General features: G+C 32.6%; 1 protein-coding gene across 1 annotated transcript in view; it reads left to right on the top strand.

Moving 5' to 3' along the window:
* The first annotated feature begins 1402 nt into the window (after positions 1-1402).
* The window catches only part of LOC111702640 (sialin), a 26676-nt gene continuing 7351 nt past the window's right edge, over positions 1403-20727 (top strand). Inside the window, exons 1-12 of the mRNA XM_023474393.1 lie at positions 1403-1486; positions 5587-5677; positions 10207-10260; positions 11192-11239; positions 11682-11745; positions 12291-12376; positions 12896-13063; positions 15157-15258; positions 16361-16446; positions 16980-17109; positions 18251-18336; positions 19929-19996. Coding sequence (XP_023330161.1) covers positions 1404-1486; positions 5587-5677; positions 10207-10260; positions 11192-11239; positions 11682-11745; positions 12291-12376; positions 12896-13063; positions 15157-15258; positions 16361-16446; positions 16980-17109; positions 18251-18336; positions 19929-19996 — 1066 coding nt within the window. The 5' untranslated portion in view covers position 1403. The remainder of the gene's footprint in view (positions 1487-5586; positions 5678-10206; positions 10261-11191; positions 11240-11681; positions 11746-12290; positions 12377-12895; positions 13064-15156; positions 15259-16360; positions 16447-16979; positions 17110-18250; positions 18337-19928; positions 19997-20727) is intronic.

Raw genomic sequence — 20727 nt, 5'->3', positions numbered from 1 at the left:
CTTTTTAAAACCACTTGAATTTGATTGTTTCGTTAACGATGAAGTTCAATGGAAACCATTTTAAATAAGGGAATATTGTTTAAGATACAGTGATAACCAGAACACTTTAGAAAAGCAAACGACTTTTAGACTCAAGTTATAACTTTAAAAAGTCCAATGAGCTTTGGACACAACAATTGTGCATTGTAAACAAAACAGACACTTTTTAATTTATAAGGGATTTTTAAGTGTCTAGTAAAACTATTTGCTTTTTGACAACACTGTATAAACTAGAATATTGTTTTAATGTCGTCTTTCTATTCCATTGTTTTCTGGTTATCACTGTAGTTCCAATGTAAACAACGAAGTCATTATACATAATATGTTAATGAGAGATCAATTGTTAACAAGTGATTCATAGTTAACAAGAGATCAGTGTTAGCAAGAGATTCATTGTTAACAAGAGATTCATTGTTAACAGGATATTCATTGTTAACAAGATATTTATAGTTAGCAAGATATTCATTGTTAACAAGATATTCATTGTTAACAAGAGATTCATTGTTAACAAGAGATTCATTGTTAACAAGAGATTCATTGTTAACAAGAGATTCATTGTTAACAAGAGATTCAACAAGAGATTCATTGTTAACAAGAGATTCATTGTTAACAAGAGATTCATTGTTAACAAGAGATTCATTGTTAACAAGAGATTCATTGTTAACAAGCGATTCATTGTTAACAAGAGATTCGGTTTGCTTTAAATCATGTCAACAGTGCTAATTTAGAACTTATCAAGTTTATACAATTGTGCTTTATTTATCTACTATTTATTAATTTTAGAGATTAAATCAAAAAAAACTAAGCGTAACGGAACTCAAATTATTTGAATTTATTGATAATCTTTAAAATCTTATTCTTATTTAAGGAACTTTTAAAATTGTATTTTTTTTCAGAACTTTATAAATAATGTTATTTTAAACTTTAAACTAATCTTAGCTCAGTATTTTAGTCAATTTTGAACAAAATAAAAATTACATATTCTACATTCTAAAAAATCGTATAAATTAACTTTTTAAGTATTCTTTTTTTAATTTTGAAATGTTGTTTTGTGGATAATAATTAGCATGTATTAGAGAGTACAAAATTAACATTTAACGTTTAACATGAAGTACAACATAGTTTTAATGTCTGAATTATTTTTACAGGATAAATACGGTTTGTAAATTAGAAATTTTTGCAAAGGAATTCGTGGACTTTTGCAGAATATTACTGTTTAAAAATATCATGGTGAACTTAACAAATTCCGTACAATCAATCCTATTCTCATCCTTTGTGGATACTGTATATATGTGTTAAAAAACATAATCGTTTCAAAATCAACTGCGTTTTAGAGAAAACCGGCCTATTATATTTTAGATAAAATGTTTGGTTTGGAAAATATACCAAAACGCTTTGTACTCTGTGGTTTGATGTTCTCTGGACTAGTTACAAACTACATGCTCAGGAATAAAAACATAACACATTGTCTTCAAGTATAATTTCGAGTTACCCTCTATGCAAAGATTCACAACGTTTCCAGAAAAGCTTTGATATTAATGTTTATAGTTCTAAAAACTATTTTTTTCAATTGTGGTTTCTTAACAAAAGTGACCGGAGGAAAACGTATTGGAATAATCAGAATATTCACGATCAAACTTAGAAAAATGTTTCAATGGTACCGTTGTGAATCTGGCAATGCCATCTTTGTATAGAGGGTCACTTTAAACTAGACTTACAGTCCCTTTATTAGATTTTCTATACAATCTTCAATCTGAGTGGCTTTCATGAAAATCTGAAAGGCTTAAATGCAGGGTGACATTGAGTATAAACAAATTTGTCTAAAAATAAATTTATATATTTGAAAAGAAAAATTCTATTTTTAATTTGCTTTGATACTGAATTGGGGGAAAAAAATAGAAGAAGGGATTTGTTTGTGAAAGCTTCAATTTAGATGAAAATGAGATCTGAGGAAATAGTCAAACAGTGTTTTCGTATAAGGTTTCTGGTCTGGCGGCAAATACGAAACATTACGGGAAAACAGATGTTTCAGAATTCATCATAAATGAGAAGAGATCAGAACAAGAGAAGCATCAAGAACAAGAGAAAAATCAAGAAAAAGAGGAACATCAAGAGCACGAGCGTTACTCAAGGATAAATACTAAATGTAAACAAAGAGAAACAAAGACCTAGAGAGGAAACGAAGTCGGGAGATATAAACCCAGAAACGATGAATTATGTACGAGAATAAGATTATCACATAGATGAAATTAAGAAGAAATTGATTCTTGATGACAATCCTTTAAACTTCACAAGAAAGACAAACATGTTAGATATAAACACAGAAATACAAATATCTAGAGCGGAAACAAGTTTGAAGAAAGAAATCAAGATCAAGAGAAACCTAGAAAACTAGAGAAGAGAAGATGGCAGAACCAAAGAAGCTATCAGAAAAAGGAAAAGGAAATCGAAGAAAGATCATTTAAAACAGGGAATGATGCGCAGAACTATTCCTATGAAGCTATGCTTAGAACAAATGCGGAGTTGACAAGCACAGCAAGGACAGTAAAGAAGCTAATCCGGTTCCAGAGAAACAATCAGTGAATTTAGAGAGACAATTAGCTGATAAAAAGGGATTAACCCTATCTCTGCTGGGGTACTTGAAAACCACGATATGCTGGGGGGTCAGTTAGTATTAAAGCCCGGTTTTAGGCCTAAAGGGAGGGCTTTGGGTATGTAGGAAAAGTCAGAAAATTTCAACAGCCTCAGACCAATACTTTTTGAGTTATGTAAAAAAAAACTATAGGGGGGGTCAAATTGTTCCCCCCCCCCAGCAGGAATAGGGTTAAAAGCAAGTCTTGCAGGTGTGGAAACAGGTTTAAATCCAAATACTCTCCGAGTTCTATATTAACATGATGTTAATAAGAATAGCAGAATCGACATCCAGTAGGAATTATGGTATGAGGAAAAAGTCAGTGATGATGGTAAATAGGTGGGACAGAAAGAGTGCCTATGGACTAGTAACGGTCAGTTTCAACTAGGGTTTCCAGGGAGCAAAATATTTTGGAAACAAATGCGAAAATATTCGCATGTTGCAAACTTTTTGCGAAATTTCGCCAAATAAAATGAAGCAATAACAAAGCAAAATTTTGCAGAAAAAATTTTGCAAAAATGCAAAATGCAAAAATTTTGCAAAAATATTTTCCCCAAATGCGAAAATGCGGAAATTTCTCGAAAATTTTGAGAAAATCATGAGTTTTATAGCTGCAACAATTAATTGCTCAAAAGAACTTGTGGAATTCTAAACTCTGATAGCTCATATTGGAAGTTTTTTTGTTTTATAAATAATTTCTCTTCCTCAACTTTAATAAATGTTTGAATTTTGCATTTGTTTTAAAAAATTCTGCAATTTTTGCAAAACTTTTGTTTTTCGCATTTTCTAATTCGAGAAAATTTCGCATTTTTTCACGAAAAAGATAGAAGCAAAATTTTGCAAAAAAAAAGCAAAAGTTTAACATTTTTCAAAAGCGCTCGAAATGCGTAAATTAAGCGAAATGGTCGCGAAAAAAAAATTTGGAAATGTGAAATTTTTGCATATTTTACATGTGAACAAAATGCAAAAATGAAACAAAATGGTTGAGAAAAATGCGAAATTTTTGTCTAAAAATTTTCTCTTTTTGCTGGAAACCCTAGTTTCAACCAAGATCATCAGTCACAGAGAAAACATATAACTAGAAACATTGAAACAGTTTCCGATATGATATATATTATTATTATATTAATATTGTTGTCTGGGTTTTGCTGGCAAGTTTGGAGTTGGAGAATCCCCTAGCCTGGAAGGAAAGCAGGCAAGTTCATTACTGTCAAGTCCCAGTAAGACTAAGAAGATATGTCCTGCCTGCCCATTGTATACTGCCTGGTTCCAACAATCCTAGTATGTACAGACTCCAACCTTATTCATGGAACCATCATTGCCAAACGTCAAGTCCGTATAACTTCCGGTGCACTATGCATCTCAGAAAAATCCCATTTTAGAGGATATTCAGGGAATAATCTTTTGTTGTTTATGATCGCCCCAGAACTACAAATCAGCATCCTGGTCTCCCCCCAAGTCTGCCAGAGAGCTCTACGCTAAGAACAATTCAAGGCCCCTGATGGAAAGATTCTGAGTGTGGACCTGGATAAGCAGTTCGCTCAGAATTTTGTAGATGATGGCAGTATCACAGTTGAGTCGAGCAATACCTATTCTGAGGGAATAAGATTGAAAATAAGTCAAAGCAATGTAGCTAACGCCTTCCTCGTCCTCACACAGATCAAGTTCAAAAACACATGAGAGAAATTCATTTCTGACAAATCTGGCTCAATTTCTTGGAAGAATGTTCATGTATCATTACCAGAAGAGTGCTCATTCTATTCCAGTGTTCGAGGAAGGATCATCCAGCTGTCCTTATCAACTTTTTTGCTGGATCCAGAACTCTGCTTTGATTACAGTGTAGAGTAATTGTTCCCCCATGGAGTATTCAGATTGAGAGCATACCTCAGTATAGGGGAAAGATTGATTAAGGGTTTGATAGATAGCCCATGCTTGTGACCCTGTGTGGCATTTAGAGGCGAAGTAATAGCTTGTTTTAAAGCTACGCTTGTGTCCCTGTGTGGCATTTAGAGTCTGAGTAATAGCTTGATTGATAAGCTACACTTGTGTACCTTTGTGGCATTTAGAGCCTAAGTAATAGCTAGATTGATAAGCTACGCTTGTGTCCCTATGTGGCATTAAACGCCTGAGAAATAGCTTGTTGATAGCTAAGCTTGTGTTTAGAGCCAGGTGGGTTGTGTCCTGGTTGACTTGGATAGTGGATGGGTTGTGCCTAGACTGTACAGTTTGGGATGAAGCTATAAGATTACGGCATTTTTACAATAATGGTCCTAACCATGAATCCCACAAACTGACCTTTGGTGCCTCCTGATTCCCAGAAAGACCTCCTAAGATGAATGATCTTAAATTGTTTAATAGGAAATGATGTATCAATTTTTTTTAAAAGTGCTTATAATGGAAACGCACATTGAAAAATGACTGGACGTATTAAAAAAACATTCATAATTTTAACAACCTTGCAAAATTATCCTTGTTGGAAGGATTAGAATAACAAAAAAATTTTAAAAATTAATTTACAGGGATTTTTAGGTTGTGAAAAATGATTTTGCAGTAGAAAAAGTCATTGATGTTTGAAATAATTAGTAATTTAACTATCAAAACCTAAAACTACAAAACAATTGATAAACTATTAATTAATCTTATTGCTACCACTTAGGAACTAAAACACTCTAAACATAAGCTAGTGGGCTAGGTCAAATAGGCCCATGATAGACCAGGTACTGTAAAAGTCTGGCGGCGTCATCAAAGTTGAAATAAAGCCAGTGCATAATAGTGTCGGGCTGGAATTTGCCGTGTACATTTCACTAAGGCCTGTACAAGGGGTCAGTCTGATTTGAATTCAAATGAACCTAAGTCCACAGTGAAAATTATGTGTCTAAACAAGAAATCCTAAAAATGTTTTTAATTTGCTAAAGAGTAAATATGAACATAGCTATAGTAGAACTTGTAAGTAAGGGAAATGCTGATGAACAACTGTGTGGGAAAAATAACACCAGGATAAACGAGGTATCTATGTAGCAAAAAGCACTTAAACATGATATTCTGTTAGCTTGCAGTACGTTGTAAATCATAAATGATTAAATCTTTTAAACTTAGACATAATGAAATCATTCCTTGAAACTTAACATGATTAGCATAAATCATACAACATATAGAAAATTACACAAATCATGTAATATGATTAAAACCATTCCATGCTTGTAGATTGATCTGACTACTTCAATCCCTTATTGTGATTGCCTATTAAGTATATATATTAACAGCTCATAACTTGTTATTATGCTTTAAATAACCCAATTCTGATGTATAAACATTAAAATACAGATTTGTTTGATTGAGAATCCGCTTTTGATTATGCATAGTAAGCTTGGAATAAAGCTTTGGTTCTTATTGAAAAATACAAGCGGAAATCTTTACTAGTTGATTTAGCATAGAATCAAATATAGCTTAAAAGATAGCATTGGTTATCGTTGAAGCATACAAGCATAGATCTTGCCTTGATAATTGGCAATTGAATCAAATATAGCTTGAAAGATAGCTTTGGTTCTTTTTGAATTATATGAGTTGAGTATAGAGTCTAAGATTGATTTCTATATTGTTGGATGCTTGTGTCCCTGTATGGCATTTAGAGCAGGTCCTGTTTGATTGTGTTAACTAATAGACCAGGACAGATATATCTCCAGTAAATTGTTATGGAGTAGGTATTTTCTACAAAACTGGTGGTAGCGGCAAAAATCAGATCAAAGAACCCTGAGTAAATACTAAAAAACCAACAAGAAACAATGAAGCAACAAGTTGTGTATAGTGTACCAGAGTGTAACAAAGGACAGTTTTAAATTGTGCTATTGCATCTGAGATTTTTCTTAACTCTGGATTGAATCTTTTTTTTATCTGGTCATACATCTGTTTCCTGTTCTTCTCTTTTTGGTCTACGCATTATAATCTCTTGTAGAAAAGAGAAAAATGCATTTTGACTTATATTTCTGATTCATATGTTTCTTTAATTTGATATCTTGCACCACAAATATCAAAGTAAGTATACAAAGTTACTGTTTGTAAGGAGCAGATATCAGATGTGTTTGCAGTTTTTAATATTGTTTCTGATCTAGCAATGTCTTGAATCAACAACCTTAGGTGTGTTGCAGTCTCAGCAGCAATTAATTACACTGTTCTAGGGTTTCTAAGTAGGGTAAAATAATTTAGAGGAGGGGGGGGGGGGTGGAAATCTCCTTCCCTTCCCTAATGATGTCTAAATTCACTATAGGAAAATATGACAGTGTACAGCTTGACACTAGAGACTTCCTTCAATTTCTTCCTTTTCCTGTTAAATTTTTTTTTTCTTTTTGTTTATTGTTTTTTTTTGCTTTGAGACCTCTCCTAATAGTTCTTGTGACATCAAGTTATGGATCAGGTAGGAGAGAGCTTTTTTAAAAGAGATTTTTTTCTCCCCAGGACATGATCAGGTTGTTACAATCGAATCTTGGAATTTTCCTATTGTGAAAGTTGGGTGTTGTATGGGTTAATATTGATCTACCAGGGGTTGTAATCTGGCAGCACATTCCTACAGCCAAGCTTCAATCATACTGTGAAGAGAGTTGAAAAGATTCCGACTAGATCATGGAACTGAGAATAATAGAGTGCAGGAATTCTTCTGATATACTAGAATGAGGCTCGGGTGCCATACAGACAGGAAACATCATACTTATTGCTCCCAATCATTTGTAAGTCCAGATTGGATACCCCCAGGTACCTATAGCTGGCAACCATAGACTCTCCCTGCTTTTCAACCTTTCCTCTCTTCATCATCATCATTCACTTGGATAAATCCATTTAATGCTTCTTTCTTGTTGAGTAGAAAGACGTACCCTATCGATGCAAGAGTTGTTGACAGCTGTCCTCCTACATCTCTCAGGTGGTCACAACTGCTTAATCAGATGGATGACGGCTTCAGATGTTTTTGAAACCACAGGTTTGTGTGGAGTATGGGAATTGAACCCATGAACACTAGTCTGGACACCAATCCAGTTACTGGCTGTGGACAAGTGTGCTTAATTTCAGTGATCTAACAAGAACTGGTGTCACACACTCTGCACCCCACCCCACAATTAGTAGTTTTGTAGGAGGAAGGGTATAGGGGATTGCTGTTATATTATACTCTTTCCGAGTTAAGAGGAATTTTTAGAAAAACCCATACCTGCACCCCTTATGCAAAATGGGGAGTTTTAAGCCCTGAAGCCCCCTTGAGAGGAACTTCCATAGCAGTCCAGTCCTCACAGCTGGTCGCGTTAAAAACCGGTATCAGTGGGCATGGCTTGTATATTGTGTTTCCAACGCAAGTGGATTATACTTGCACGCAATGGTGAGCCCTTTCACACAAGTGAATTAACTGCGCGCAATTCTGTAATGATTGTGCGCAATAAACCCAATGGAATTAGCGGAATAAACGCAACAGAATTACACACAATAGCACGCAATTCCGTCCAACTCTCATGCGTTTGTGTTTTAACTTTTTGATAAAATTCAATTTAAACCTTATGGCACGCAATAAATGCAATTGATTATTGCACAATTCCTTTTAACAACAATTTAAACTTTGGTAGGGGCATACACTAAACTGAAAATTGAATTTAAGCTTAATCTTTTGTTTTATAATGTTCATTTGCAGCATTATAACCAGAAAACTCTGGCACAGAAAGACGAAATTTTAGACTAAAGCAGACCAATGTAACTGAATAAATGATTTAATAAGATACTAATTAATGTTTTTTGCTTATTTGTAACGACATTAAATACACTGTGATGCTGTCCTTCTGTTCCATAGATTTCTGGTTCTCTCTGTAGCAAAATATCTAATTTTGATTAAACAAACCTTACGATTTTAACCAAAAAAAGTTTCCATTTTAATGTTCCACGCAACGGAAACCATGTTTGTATACCCATTAGGGGTTGAAATCCTTCTATTAGTTAACCATGCTGAAGATGAAGTCTTGTTTTAAACTATGTACATTGTACAATCCATGCTCCCCTGTAGGATAAACATATTGTTCAAAAGATAACAAAAACAACATAAACTATTTTGAAAACAATTGCCAGACAGAGTTTTTAGTTTTATTTTTCAATTTTAAATTTAATTAAACAAGCTCCAAAAAGTGCATTCTGTTAAAAATAGTAACTGGTAATTTTTTATTCCAATCGGGGCTTCTCCCCAATTTTTTTGTGTTTGTGTATAATTTTATTTTATATTGATGATTTAAAAAATGTTCAGTAAGTAATTTCATTTAAACCTTTATTGCAGGAAAAAAGAAATCCTATGATAAAACAAAATATTGAAGATTATATAATTGAAATGTAACAGAGAGGGTATTTAGCAGAACTTTTACAAGTATTTGTCAATCTTGCCCACGCTTAATTTCAATATCAAATCTTGGCGTTTTTAAATTTGAGAATAAATGCTTAATCCCTGAATTATATTTATCCTGTGGTGGGAAATTTTCTGCGGATTATCGTAAATTTGAATTTGTTGATCTCGAAATCTTATGTAGGCTCTTTAGATGTTAGGATAAATGTGTGATCCTTCAATTAATTGCAGGGTATGACCCCCATAGGATGTCGCATTTCGCATTTAGTTTACAGAAAAAATGCGAAAATTTCGCAAAAAAAGGTGAAAATTTTGCGAAATTTACAAAATTGGTTTTGAAATTTGGCTTTCTTTGTTCTCCGAAAATTTCGCATTTGTTGCGACTCATCAGAAATTTCGCGAAAATAACGAAAATGTTTGCAATTTTTCACGAAATTGACACATTTTTTTCACGAAAATCCGAAAAGTTTTAGCTTACTTTCGACAAATTCATTTTCGCGAAAACATTTGCAAAATACGAAAGTAAATTTTCGCGAAATTTCGCCTTATTTTTGAAAATTTTCGCTCGCTGTAAACCCTTGCTTGATCCCAAGATTCACAACCATATAGTGCTGACCTGTGACCGCGAAGACATATCATACTACAATAAACATTGGAATTCAGTAATAAATTCGATGTTGTCTTTTAAAATAATTTTTTGAATTAGTATAGTGATACCTACTTAGAAAGCTTTAATCCGTAAGATTTTCGTCTGCTATGTATAATTAGTTTGTTTATGTGTTAACTGAATACGGTTGTACTTAGTTAAACTGTAAACAAGAAAATTTCAGTATACAAACAGAGTAAACTTGTCCGTCTTCACTGTTCATCTGCGGAGACATTATAGATACATCTTTACAGTCTTTTACCCTTTTCATAAAATAACTCTAGCAGACATAATAATATTAAGGCTTTTGAAATTAAGTATTACAATGCTAATTCATAACAAAGACGATATCGAATTCGTCACTGAATTCCCATGTTTTCTGGGACACCCTGTTTTTGATTGTTTAGTATGAAATGGAAACAAATCAACTTTCTTCAATCATTTTTTTCTTCGAATCATATTTCATATTTTCTAAGAAGTAAAAAAATCATAACAGATTTTTTTTAAATTATTTTTTTTCTTCAAATTTAGACAAGTGTAGATGACGAGATCAGAGAACCAATTGTTGATTGGACAACTTTTCAGGTTTTATCATTTGCTTAATTATAATTTGTTTTAGCACAGTGTACGTTTCTTTGTACAAAGTAAAAAAAAAAAAACAATTTAAAGAAAATCTATTTTGAGTTTTAAAGGAGAACATTTTTAAAAATTTGACTTTCCGTCACTGATGTCACTACTTGAAAACTTGAAAACACTAGGTCTTTTTTCTTTCTTAATCATAAGTGCGTCATCGATTATTTTTCGACGCATATATTATAGTTAATATTTCATAATATTTTTGATTTTTTTTTTAATAATTTTCGCTGGCGTTGGAGTTTTGAAAATTCCTGGAAAATATGAAAATGTCGTCTTCATTATCAAAAATCCTCGAGACAGGAATAAATGTTTTCAAACGTAACTCTCAGATCATGAGAAATACAAAACATTATGAAATATCAACTGTTTACGAATGCGTAAAAAATAATCCATGACTATTGTTTGTAATATCTGAATGATTCGTTTGGAATTGGAACTAATTGATTTGTTTACGATCCGAGTTCAATGTTGCATCTTTCTGAATTTGTTTGGACACTACGTTCTTCTGTAAAAGTCGTTTTTAACAATTTTCTCCTTATAGACGCAACAGATAGAAGTAAGATTAGTAGCGATCAGAAGCGTTTTTTTTATCGCATTAAGCCTATACCCCCTTTCATTTTTCGCGAAAACTCCCTTTAAAGCACTGCATTTGATGTTGTTATAAAGCAAACAGCTTTACTAGTAAGTTATCATATCACTAATAACGTGAAATGGGTCTGTGTACACTACAGAATTGCAGTGCCTCATGTTCATTTGGCTATTTTAAGTTAAAACTTGAGTCTAAAAGTCGTCTTCCTAATTCAGAGTTTTCTGGTTATCACTACAAGTGCAAATCTTTGAAATAATCCATTCTTGACACCAAGTATTTTTGATACTGAAGGTTGGTTGGGTACTGTCTGCATTCTTTTTTGGATATGTTGCCTTCCAGGTATTTTTTTAAAAAGAAATATGTGTTCGTCTAAAAAGTAAATATAAACTTTATCAAAAGATCTTCTTCAAAACATAAACTTTATTTCAAAAGAATTATTTTACAAAATTTTATATTTATAAGAACGTCGAAATATTTTCAATCAAATTTAGAAGTTTGTTCTCAATTTACAATATACAATTCCAAAAATCACAAAAAATTTTATTATTCTATATAGTTTCTATCTGATATTAATAATTATAATTTTTTTAAATATATTTTTAACTAAAAGTTGTCGCCAAAATTAAAAAAAAAATACATGAACACTAGAATATTCTTCGCAAAATTTAACCAAACTTCTCTCAAACTGAGATGTTTTTTTTCTTTCAAAAAAATTTTGCAAGAGCTAATTATTCTCAAATAAAAACATTTTTATCCTTATTTGATTGTTCTTACTTTGTAGTTACCAGGAGGGAGATTGGCTGAAATATACGGAACCAAATATATATTTGGCTGGACTATGGCAGGTGTAAGCGAAATCTATTTATCGGAAACTTTTTTTGTTTTATATAATTTTGTTATTAACGTTTTCATATTTATTCTGAATATTGTTATACCGTTAAAATTGAAAATTAACATATATAGAGTGGCAGGTCCAATTCACATTTATAGAGTGGCAGGTCCAATTCACATATACAGAGTGGCAGGTCCAATTCACATATACAGAGTGGCAGGTCCAATTCACATATATAGAGTGTCAGGTCCAATTCACATAAATAGAGTGGCAGGTCCAATTCACATATATAGAGTGGCAGGTCTAATTCACATATATATATAGTGGCAGGTCCAATTCACATATATAAAGTGTCAGGTCCAATTCACATATATAGAGTGGCAGGTCCAATTCACATATATAGAGTGGCAGGTCCAATTCACATATATAGAGTGGCAGGTCCAATTCACATATATGGCAGGTCAAATTCAAATTTATAGAGTGGCAGGTCCAGGTTTAAAGGCTACTGTAGTGAAACATTAATTTCCTTCTTAGAATAAAATAAAATATTATTTTAAGCTTGTGCAATACTGGCTTTTCTTACTCCTCCTCTTCTTACAACTTCTGTTGGATTTGAACTAGTTGTTGTTATAAGACTTCTACAGGTGACTGGGATTATGTAAATGAGTACTTGGGTGGGTCGATTTTTCCTTTGTTCTCCGTAGAATTCAAAAACTGGCGGTTTAAGAGAGCTGAGAGTTATTTTAAGAAGAAAAAAATAAAACATAAATGTGAGTTGTGAGACCAAAAATCTTTAACGAGAGAGGATTTCAAAAAATCTGATGAAGATGTTAAAATATCAAAATACTAAATTAAGGTTTCTTTAACTAGTTAGAAACAAAATACATGGTAAAAACGTGTTTTTGGTTTAAATAAATTCTTTTATCTTTCCAACCTAATACCGTAGAACTTTGATGTTTCAAACTAGGAATTCTGTTTGATCGAAAAGGCGAAGTTTGAACTATGAAAGATTACCGCGCCACTAGGTTGCAAAGATAAATGGATTAGAAAATTTGAGTTTGCAGTAAGTAATCAGTTCATAAGGATTTGAATTAAGTCTTTAAAAAAGTGTGTACTTGAAATTCACAAAATAAACATTTTTTTTATATATATAAGTAATTAAGGGTTTATGTGAGGCTGTAGCTTTCCCGGCATTGAACCCAATGATCTCAAAATGGGTGCCAGAAGCTGAAAAATATAGTTTCGTCTCATTTGTTTATTCTGGAGGAACCTTTGGTACAATATTCACATATCCACTGTGTGGATATATCCTGGATACAGTTGGATGGGAGGTAGGAACTATATATGGATACATTTGGTTGGGAGGTAGGATCTATATATGGATACTGTTAGATGGGAGGTAGGAACTATATATGGATACTGTTAGATGGGAGGTAGGAACTATATATAGATACTGTTAGATGGGAGGTAGGATCTATATATGGATACTGTTGGATGGGAGGTAGGATCTATATATGGATACTGTTCGATGGGAGGTAGGAACTATATATAGATACTGTTAGATGGGAGGTAGGAACTCTATATATAGATACTGTTGGATGGGAGGTAGGAACTATATATGGATACTGTTAGATAGGAGGTAGGATCTATATATAGATACTGTTAGATGGGAGGTAGGATCTATATATAGATATTGTTAGATGGGAGGTAGGATCTATATATAGATATTGTTAGATGGGAGGTAGGATCTATATATAGATATTGTTAGATGGGAGGTAGGATCTATATATAGATATTGTTAGATGGGAGGTAGGATCTATATATAGATACTGTTAGATGGGAGGTAGGATCTATATATAGATATTGTTAGATGGGAGGTAGGAACTATATAACTCTCCACTGTTAACTAGGAAGAACCTGTCCTCTGTAGATTGTAATGTTCTCGGTCTTAACTGTCTTAACTAAATCTTAAATCGTGGTACATGTTCCCACAAGCCTTACTAATTAGGCAAACTAACTAACTACCTTAAGCTTAACTGCAATGTAGAAAATGTACAATGTAGAAAATGTAAATATCTAAACTTTAACTGCAATGTAGAAAATGTAAAATGTAGAAAATGTACAATGTAACTCAATAAGTTTTGTATAAGTATTAGGAACTTCTAATTAAATATTCTAAGTGTACTTCCAGACACAGAAGTTCAATATTTTAATTTTGAAAAGAAAATGATACTGTTAGATGGGAGGTAGGATCTATATATAGATCCTGTTAGATGGGAGGTAGGAGCTATATATAGATACTGTTAGATGGGAGGTAGGAACTCTATTTATAGATACTGTTAGATAGGAGGTAGGATCTATAAATGGATACTGTTAGATGGGAGGTAGGAACTGTATATAGATACTGTTGGATGGGAGGTAGGATCTATATATAGATATTGTTAGATGGGAGGTAGGATCTATATATGGATACTGTTAGATGGGAGGTAGGAACTATATATAGATACTGTTGGATGGGAGGTAAGATCTATATATTGATATTGTCAGATGGGAGGTAGGAACTCTATATGGATACTGTTAGATGGGAGGTAGGATCTATATATAGATACTGTTAGATGGGAGGTAGGATCTATATATAGAACTGTTAGATGGGAGGTAGGATCTATATATGGATACTGTTAGATGGGAGGTAGGAACTCTATATGGATACTGTTAGATGGGAGGTAGGATCTATATATAGATACTGTTAGATGGGAGGTAGGATCTATATATAGATACTGTTAGGTGGGAGGTGGGATCTATATATGGATACTGTTAGATGGGAGGTAGGATCTATATATAGATACTGTTAGATGGGAGGTAGGAACTCTGTATGGATACTGTTAGATGGGAGGTAGGATCAATATATAGATACTGTTAGATGGGAGGTAGGATCTATATATAGATACTGTTAGGTGGGAGGTAGGATCTATATATTGATACTGTTAGATGGGAGGTAGGATTTATATATAGATACTGTTAGATGGGAGGTAGGAACTCTATATGGATACTGTTAGATGGGAGGTAGGATCTATATATAGATACTGTTAGATGGGAGGTAGGATCTATATATAGATACTGTTAGATGGGAGGTAGAATCTATATATAAAGACACTTATAGATTGGAGGTAGGATCTATATATAGATACTGTTAGATGGGAGGTAGGATCTATATATAGATACTGTTAGATTGGAGGTAGGATCTATATATAGATAGATATAAATCTTATTGAGGGGTTTTATTGTATAGCCAAAATTCTACATGCTTGTAAAGGAATACATGGTTAATTTGTTATCAATTTATAAAATGGTAAAAACTATTCTGAATTGAATTATAATTTCAAATCTTTAGTACAGCTAAAGAATAACAGATTATATACTTCAGGCAGTGTTTTATGTGACAGGAGGTATAACAATGGTTTGGTTCATTCTCTGGATGATTTTAGTGACAGATCTTCCTGAAAACCATCCTTCAATCAAACAAAGGGTTAAATAATCGATCACTTTGAACAATACACAAGTCAGTTTTGTCCTTTTATCACTCATGATATTTTGAAAAAAGAAAAGCCAAAAATAGTTTTTTTTTCTTTCTATAAAGGAATTGAGTCTTTGCCACAAACTCTGATTTTAAAAACCTAATTTCTTTAAAACCAAATGTCGTAGACCGTAGATATTTCAAACTATGAATTCTGGTGGATCAAACAATGTAAGTTTGAAATATGAAAGGTATGCATCATCTGGTTGTTGAGATATAGGTATTAAAAAATTGGGATTTGTGGCAAAAACTCAATTCCTTTGTGGCTTAGATCTAACACTTCAGAGACGACTATGGAATTTTACTGTCTTATATTCACAAATCCCACTGTTTCCTTCTTTACCAAATCCTTAAATAAGCCATATTTGAGGCAGAAAACTTAGTTCGACCTTAGTCATATTTTAAGGTTTTCAGGTCGTTTTGTACAGTATAATTTATATTTGTAGCATTTTGTCAAATAGTAATATATGATGAATAGGAATTTGAAATATCTTTCCAAATATGCTAAAATATTATCATATCTCAAGATTACAATGATTTACAAAAATAACATAGGTTTCTATTGATTTTCAAAATCTTTAAAAATTAATTTTTAAAGAGAATTCGCCTAATCGGAAAAAAAAGCAACGACAGTGGAATTAAACTCATGTTTCTTGGACATTTTTGCACCTGCGCTGCGCATGGGATCTAATAAAAGGTTTTATTTATCCTTCTTGCATAGCTTGAGACAATTTCTCATGGATTTTTTAGTGAGGAACTTGCAACCTTTGGACGTTTGGATAACTGAGAATTAAAACCATGGGCATTTCCATCACCTGTGGAGTGTGGAGGGCAAAAAAAGAAAAATTCATTTCTAAATGTTTCAAAATATGTAATTTGCATGTGAAAATATTTGCTTATGTAATTTTTGTCTTGTCATTGATATTTTGGGGCTATGGTTTTTTCTCATATTTTCGAAGAATTTCAATTTGATTGGGTCGTCTATCTAAGAAACTACTATAATTCTCTTTTATTTCCCTGAATCCTTTGATTATTATAATCTTGTTATATCAAGGAGCTAGATTTCGTATTGAAGACAAGAAACTACAAACTATTAGAAAATACATCTGAAAAGGAAGTTCCAATCCTGCAATTAATCAAGTAAGAAAATTATTATCAACCCCGTTCCGCCTTTTTTCTGATCCATATCTATTTTATCATTCTTGGTGGTATTTTTGCCACTCATAAATAAATTTGTCAAATTAGTAATATATTTTTGAAATATTGTCAAAGAGTAAGCATATATATTGTTTGAACATTTTTGATCGAGTTCTAAATGAGAATATATAAAATGTTGAAATTTGTAAATATGTTTGGAAGATTTTAAATTTTAAAAATATTTGTTGTTGAGTCCTCCAACTGTTTTACTAATGTTGTTGTTTAGTGGCCTTTTGTTGTTTCTTCCTACTGTTGTCCCAATGCTGTTGTTGTTTAGGGGTTTCTTGTAGAGTCTTCCCACTGTTGTCCTAATGCTGTTGTGGTTCAGGGATTTGTTGTTGAGTCCTCCAACTATTGTCCTAATGTTGTTGATTTAGGGATTTGTTGTTGAGTTCTCCAACTGTTGTCCTAATGCTGTTGTTGTTTAGGGATTTTTTGTTGAGTCTTCCCACTTTTGTCCTAATGTTGTTGTTTAGGGATTTGTTGTTGAGTCCTCCAACTGTTGTGCTAATGTGCTGTGAGTTTGCCAATTCCTGGGGATTGTACACCCTTGTTACCCTTGGACCAACATTCTTCAAGGAGGTTCTAAACTTTGATATCTCACAGGTTTAAATACATTTTTTTTTGAAAATGCGCCAATTCGAAAACAGAAATCCGCCAAAATTTGAAAATTTTTTAAATGGCCGACTTTGAGAGCAACAGTTAAAAGCTTAAAATATTTACAGGAAAGGAGTATTTGTATACTACACAATGCCCATTTTACTCAATTTTACTGTTTACTACTAGCTTTAAAACAATTTCTTTAAGGGAGTGACCGGCTAAGTAATTTAATTGAACTGAGTATGCAGTGTTGTCGAAAACTTCTTTATAGGATTCATTTGAGACATATTTCACTTTTTAAAGATCTGTAAATCCTGAGTTTGAGCGCAAATTCGACGTTCAAAACTCCTGATTTGGGGGTGGATACGCTTTCAGAATTAGTTTTTTTTTAAATTATTAAATAACGACAACGAAAAATAAAGTAAAAATTATACAGTAATTTAATTTGATGGCTAGGAACATATTTCACAAAAAAATTTGTCAATAAATCAATGCTAAAATCGATTATTCCGTTTTCATTATTATATTGAATTTATAATTTTCTTTGAATTTATTCGCAGATTTCTACAAATTCTTTAAATGTCGTCTTTTCAATAATAATTATAGAAAATTGCGAACATCTTTGTTAATAACGAGAAACTAGAAAAATGAGATAATAGAAACTAATGATTGAACAAGATTACTTATTTTCGATGATAAGATTAATTTTTATTTTATCAAAATGTTCCTAAACATGACGTCTCTAGTTTATTGTAGAATAAAACAAATTCTGAAAGCGTATCCACCCCCGAATCAGGAGTTTTGAACGTTGTATTTGCGCTCAAACTCAGGATTTACAGACTTTTAAAAAGTAAAATATGTCTCAAATGAATCCTAAAGAAATTTTCCACAACACTGCGTCCTCAGTTCAACTACCTTACATAGCCGGTCACTCCCTTTAATTGTCGTCTTTATGTTCCATTTCTCGCGAGAAATTTAGCCATGGCTACTTGGCTACTGGTTTCATGTTAAGCTTGAAATTTGAACTAACAGTGGGTTCTAAATCCATTTCATTAAGGATGTGTGTCTTTGAAACAAACTCAAAGTTTTTAATTTCGTAATCCAAAATTCTGTTTTTTATTATTCTAAACTTATTTTTCCATTTCAGAATGGGTATTTGAGTGCTCTGCCCTATATTGGTAGGTTTACAGGAGCTCAAGTTTTTGGATCTATATCAGGATTCATAGTTGCTAGGTAGGTTCAGCTATTCATTTACATTAAATATATCAGGATTCATAGTTGCTAGGTATGTTCAGCTAATCATTTACATTAAATATATCAGGATTCATAGTTGCTAGGTAGGTAGAGCTAAACAGGTACCTAAACAGGTACCTAAACAGGTACCTGAACAGGTAACTAAACAGGTACTTAAACAGGTACCAAAACAGAAGACAGAAGACAAAAAAGCTAGTATATGGCATGGAAGTGAAACAAAATCCGTCTTATGGCCGCTTGCCTTCTCCCTCTCTTTTCAAAGTGAGGTTTATCTAATGTAGCTGCTCTCATTCATTGAAATTTTCAAGTAAAATTAAATCAATATGACACGCATCGGACATATTTTCAAATAATTTTTGTTGAACGAACAATAAAATTAGGAAAATCCATTACACTGAACACAGGAACAGAGGTCGAACCTCAATGCTTGATCTCAATATCTAAATTTGGCATTTAAATTTGAAGATAAATAGTGAGGGTTTCCAGTCGTAATTACGCCTAACACTTTCTTTCGCTTAAGCAGGAACATTACGCGAAATTACGTGTTAATTACGTATACAAAGGAAAGTCTAGTTTTGCGTAATTAAGGCCTAATTATGAAAAAATTACGTAATATGAAACCATTCTGTAATAAACAAAGCACATATTAATTCTCAGAAATGAATATAGCGGGACAACATGTGTAAGGATATGCACGCTACAACCATGTCCAATCTGATTGGATAATTTAAATACTTTCAACTTGAAGTTTCTCTAATTAGGCGTAATTAGTGCCGAATTTCGCGAAATTACTGTAGAGAAATTACGCCAAATTACGGCGTAGTTTCGTAAAATAGTAGTTTTGCTGATAACGTGTAATTATTACAAAATTTCGCTTATTACACATTTCGTGAAATTGAAGTATCACCAATTACACGTAATCCTGCGAAATCACACGAAAAAAAATTATTTCGCGTAACTGCACGTAATTTTCCGCAAGTGACTAATCTATTACGTTGGAATCCGTGTATAGTTTATCACTCAATTAAAGTTATCCCTGCAGGATATGACAACATCGGGATAAAGAAGAGGATTTTAATTAAACTGCATAAGATTCAGAACAATGCTTGATTCCAAGATTCACACCGCTCGACAAGGTCTGATTTCAGACTTCTAGAACGGTTAAGCATACTAAATGCCAACATTGGAATCAGTGATCTTAAGTGTTTGAGATTATCGATTTACTTCCACGCAAAAATTCCAACCTCTGGTTACTTAATTGAACGAGCTATTTACGCTTGATTAACTTCTAAACACGGTAATGGCCTCGAGTAACTAGATCCAAAACAATTTTATTTCAATCACTAAAATAAAATTTATCACGTACCGGGATTTAAATGTTGCAAGCTTTCACCCAAAAATCGATGAAAATTTTGTCAATTTCTTCTTAAAGACTTTATCTCAAAACAAGTGCTTTATAGTATTAAAATGCATATGTTTAGGGCTACATAAAAGCAAAAGTGTATGAGCTGTAAAATCAAAGCCCAACGGAAAATATAGATTTTTAGAATAAACTGTGTATTTTATAACAGAGAATACCTGAGACCCCTGACAATGCAGAAAATATGTGTTTGTTTAGAATTTCTTATTCCAGCCGCAGGTTTGTTTGCTTTTAACATCTATCAAATAATAACATGAAAATAAATCTAGTGTAGGGTTTGCACTCCATACAACAATACACATACAGGGTGTCTCTAAAAAAATGCCGTTTAAACCTTCAAAAGTGTACCTCATATTCTCATATTCTCATATTCTCATATTCTCATATTCTCATATTCTCATATTCTCATATTCTCATATTCTCATATTCTCATATTCTCATATTATCATTATCATATTCTCATATTATTATTATCATATTCTCATATTATCATTTTCGATCCTCATGTTCATGAATGCCAAAATCTTTTTTTGGTCAAAAAAGAAATCTGGGTTTGCCGAAGACAATTAAAATGCACATTTCTTTAATATGAATTTAGGCTTTGATCTTGCAAAGTATTGCTATCGAATTTTAATCTTCTTAAAAATTACAAATTACACTGCTGTTTTCATCCAGGGTTCCATACCCACAAAAGATGAGAGTGTAAAGACGTCCTGAAACTGTTTAAAAAGGAAAGAAAAAAGTTTATAGTACAGTTTCTGTACAACCATCTCTAAAGTCTCATCCTTTGTGGGTAACCCTGTAATGTATATCGTTTAGTGATTAGAGAACCTTTGAATGATTGTTGTCTTCGTTCTTTTTTTTATCTGGAAGTGTTGCTATGAATGTTGTAATTTGTAATTTGTAACTCTTATATTTCTATATTTCCCTTAATTCTAAGAAAAAAGACG

The sequence above is a fragment of the Eurytemora carolleeae genome, unplaced genomic scaffold (assembly GCF_000591075.1).
Source record: "Eurytemora carolleeae unplaced genomic scaffold, Eaff_2.0 scaffold412, whole genome shotgun sequence".
Classification (NCBI taxonomy): domain Eukaryota; kingdom Metazoa; phylum Arthropoda; class Copepoda; order Calanoida; family Temoridae; genus Eurytemora; species Eurytemora carolleeae.
The sequence above is the reverse complement of the archived record's forward strand: the minus strand, read 5'-3'. Positions and strand labels throughout refer to the sequence as shown.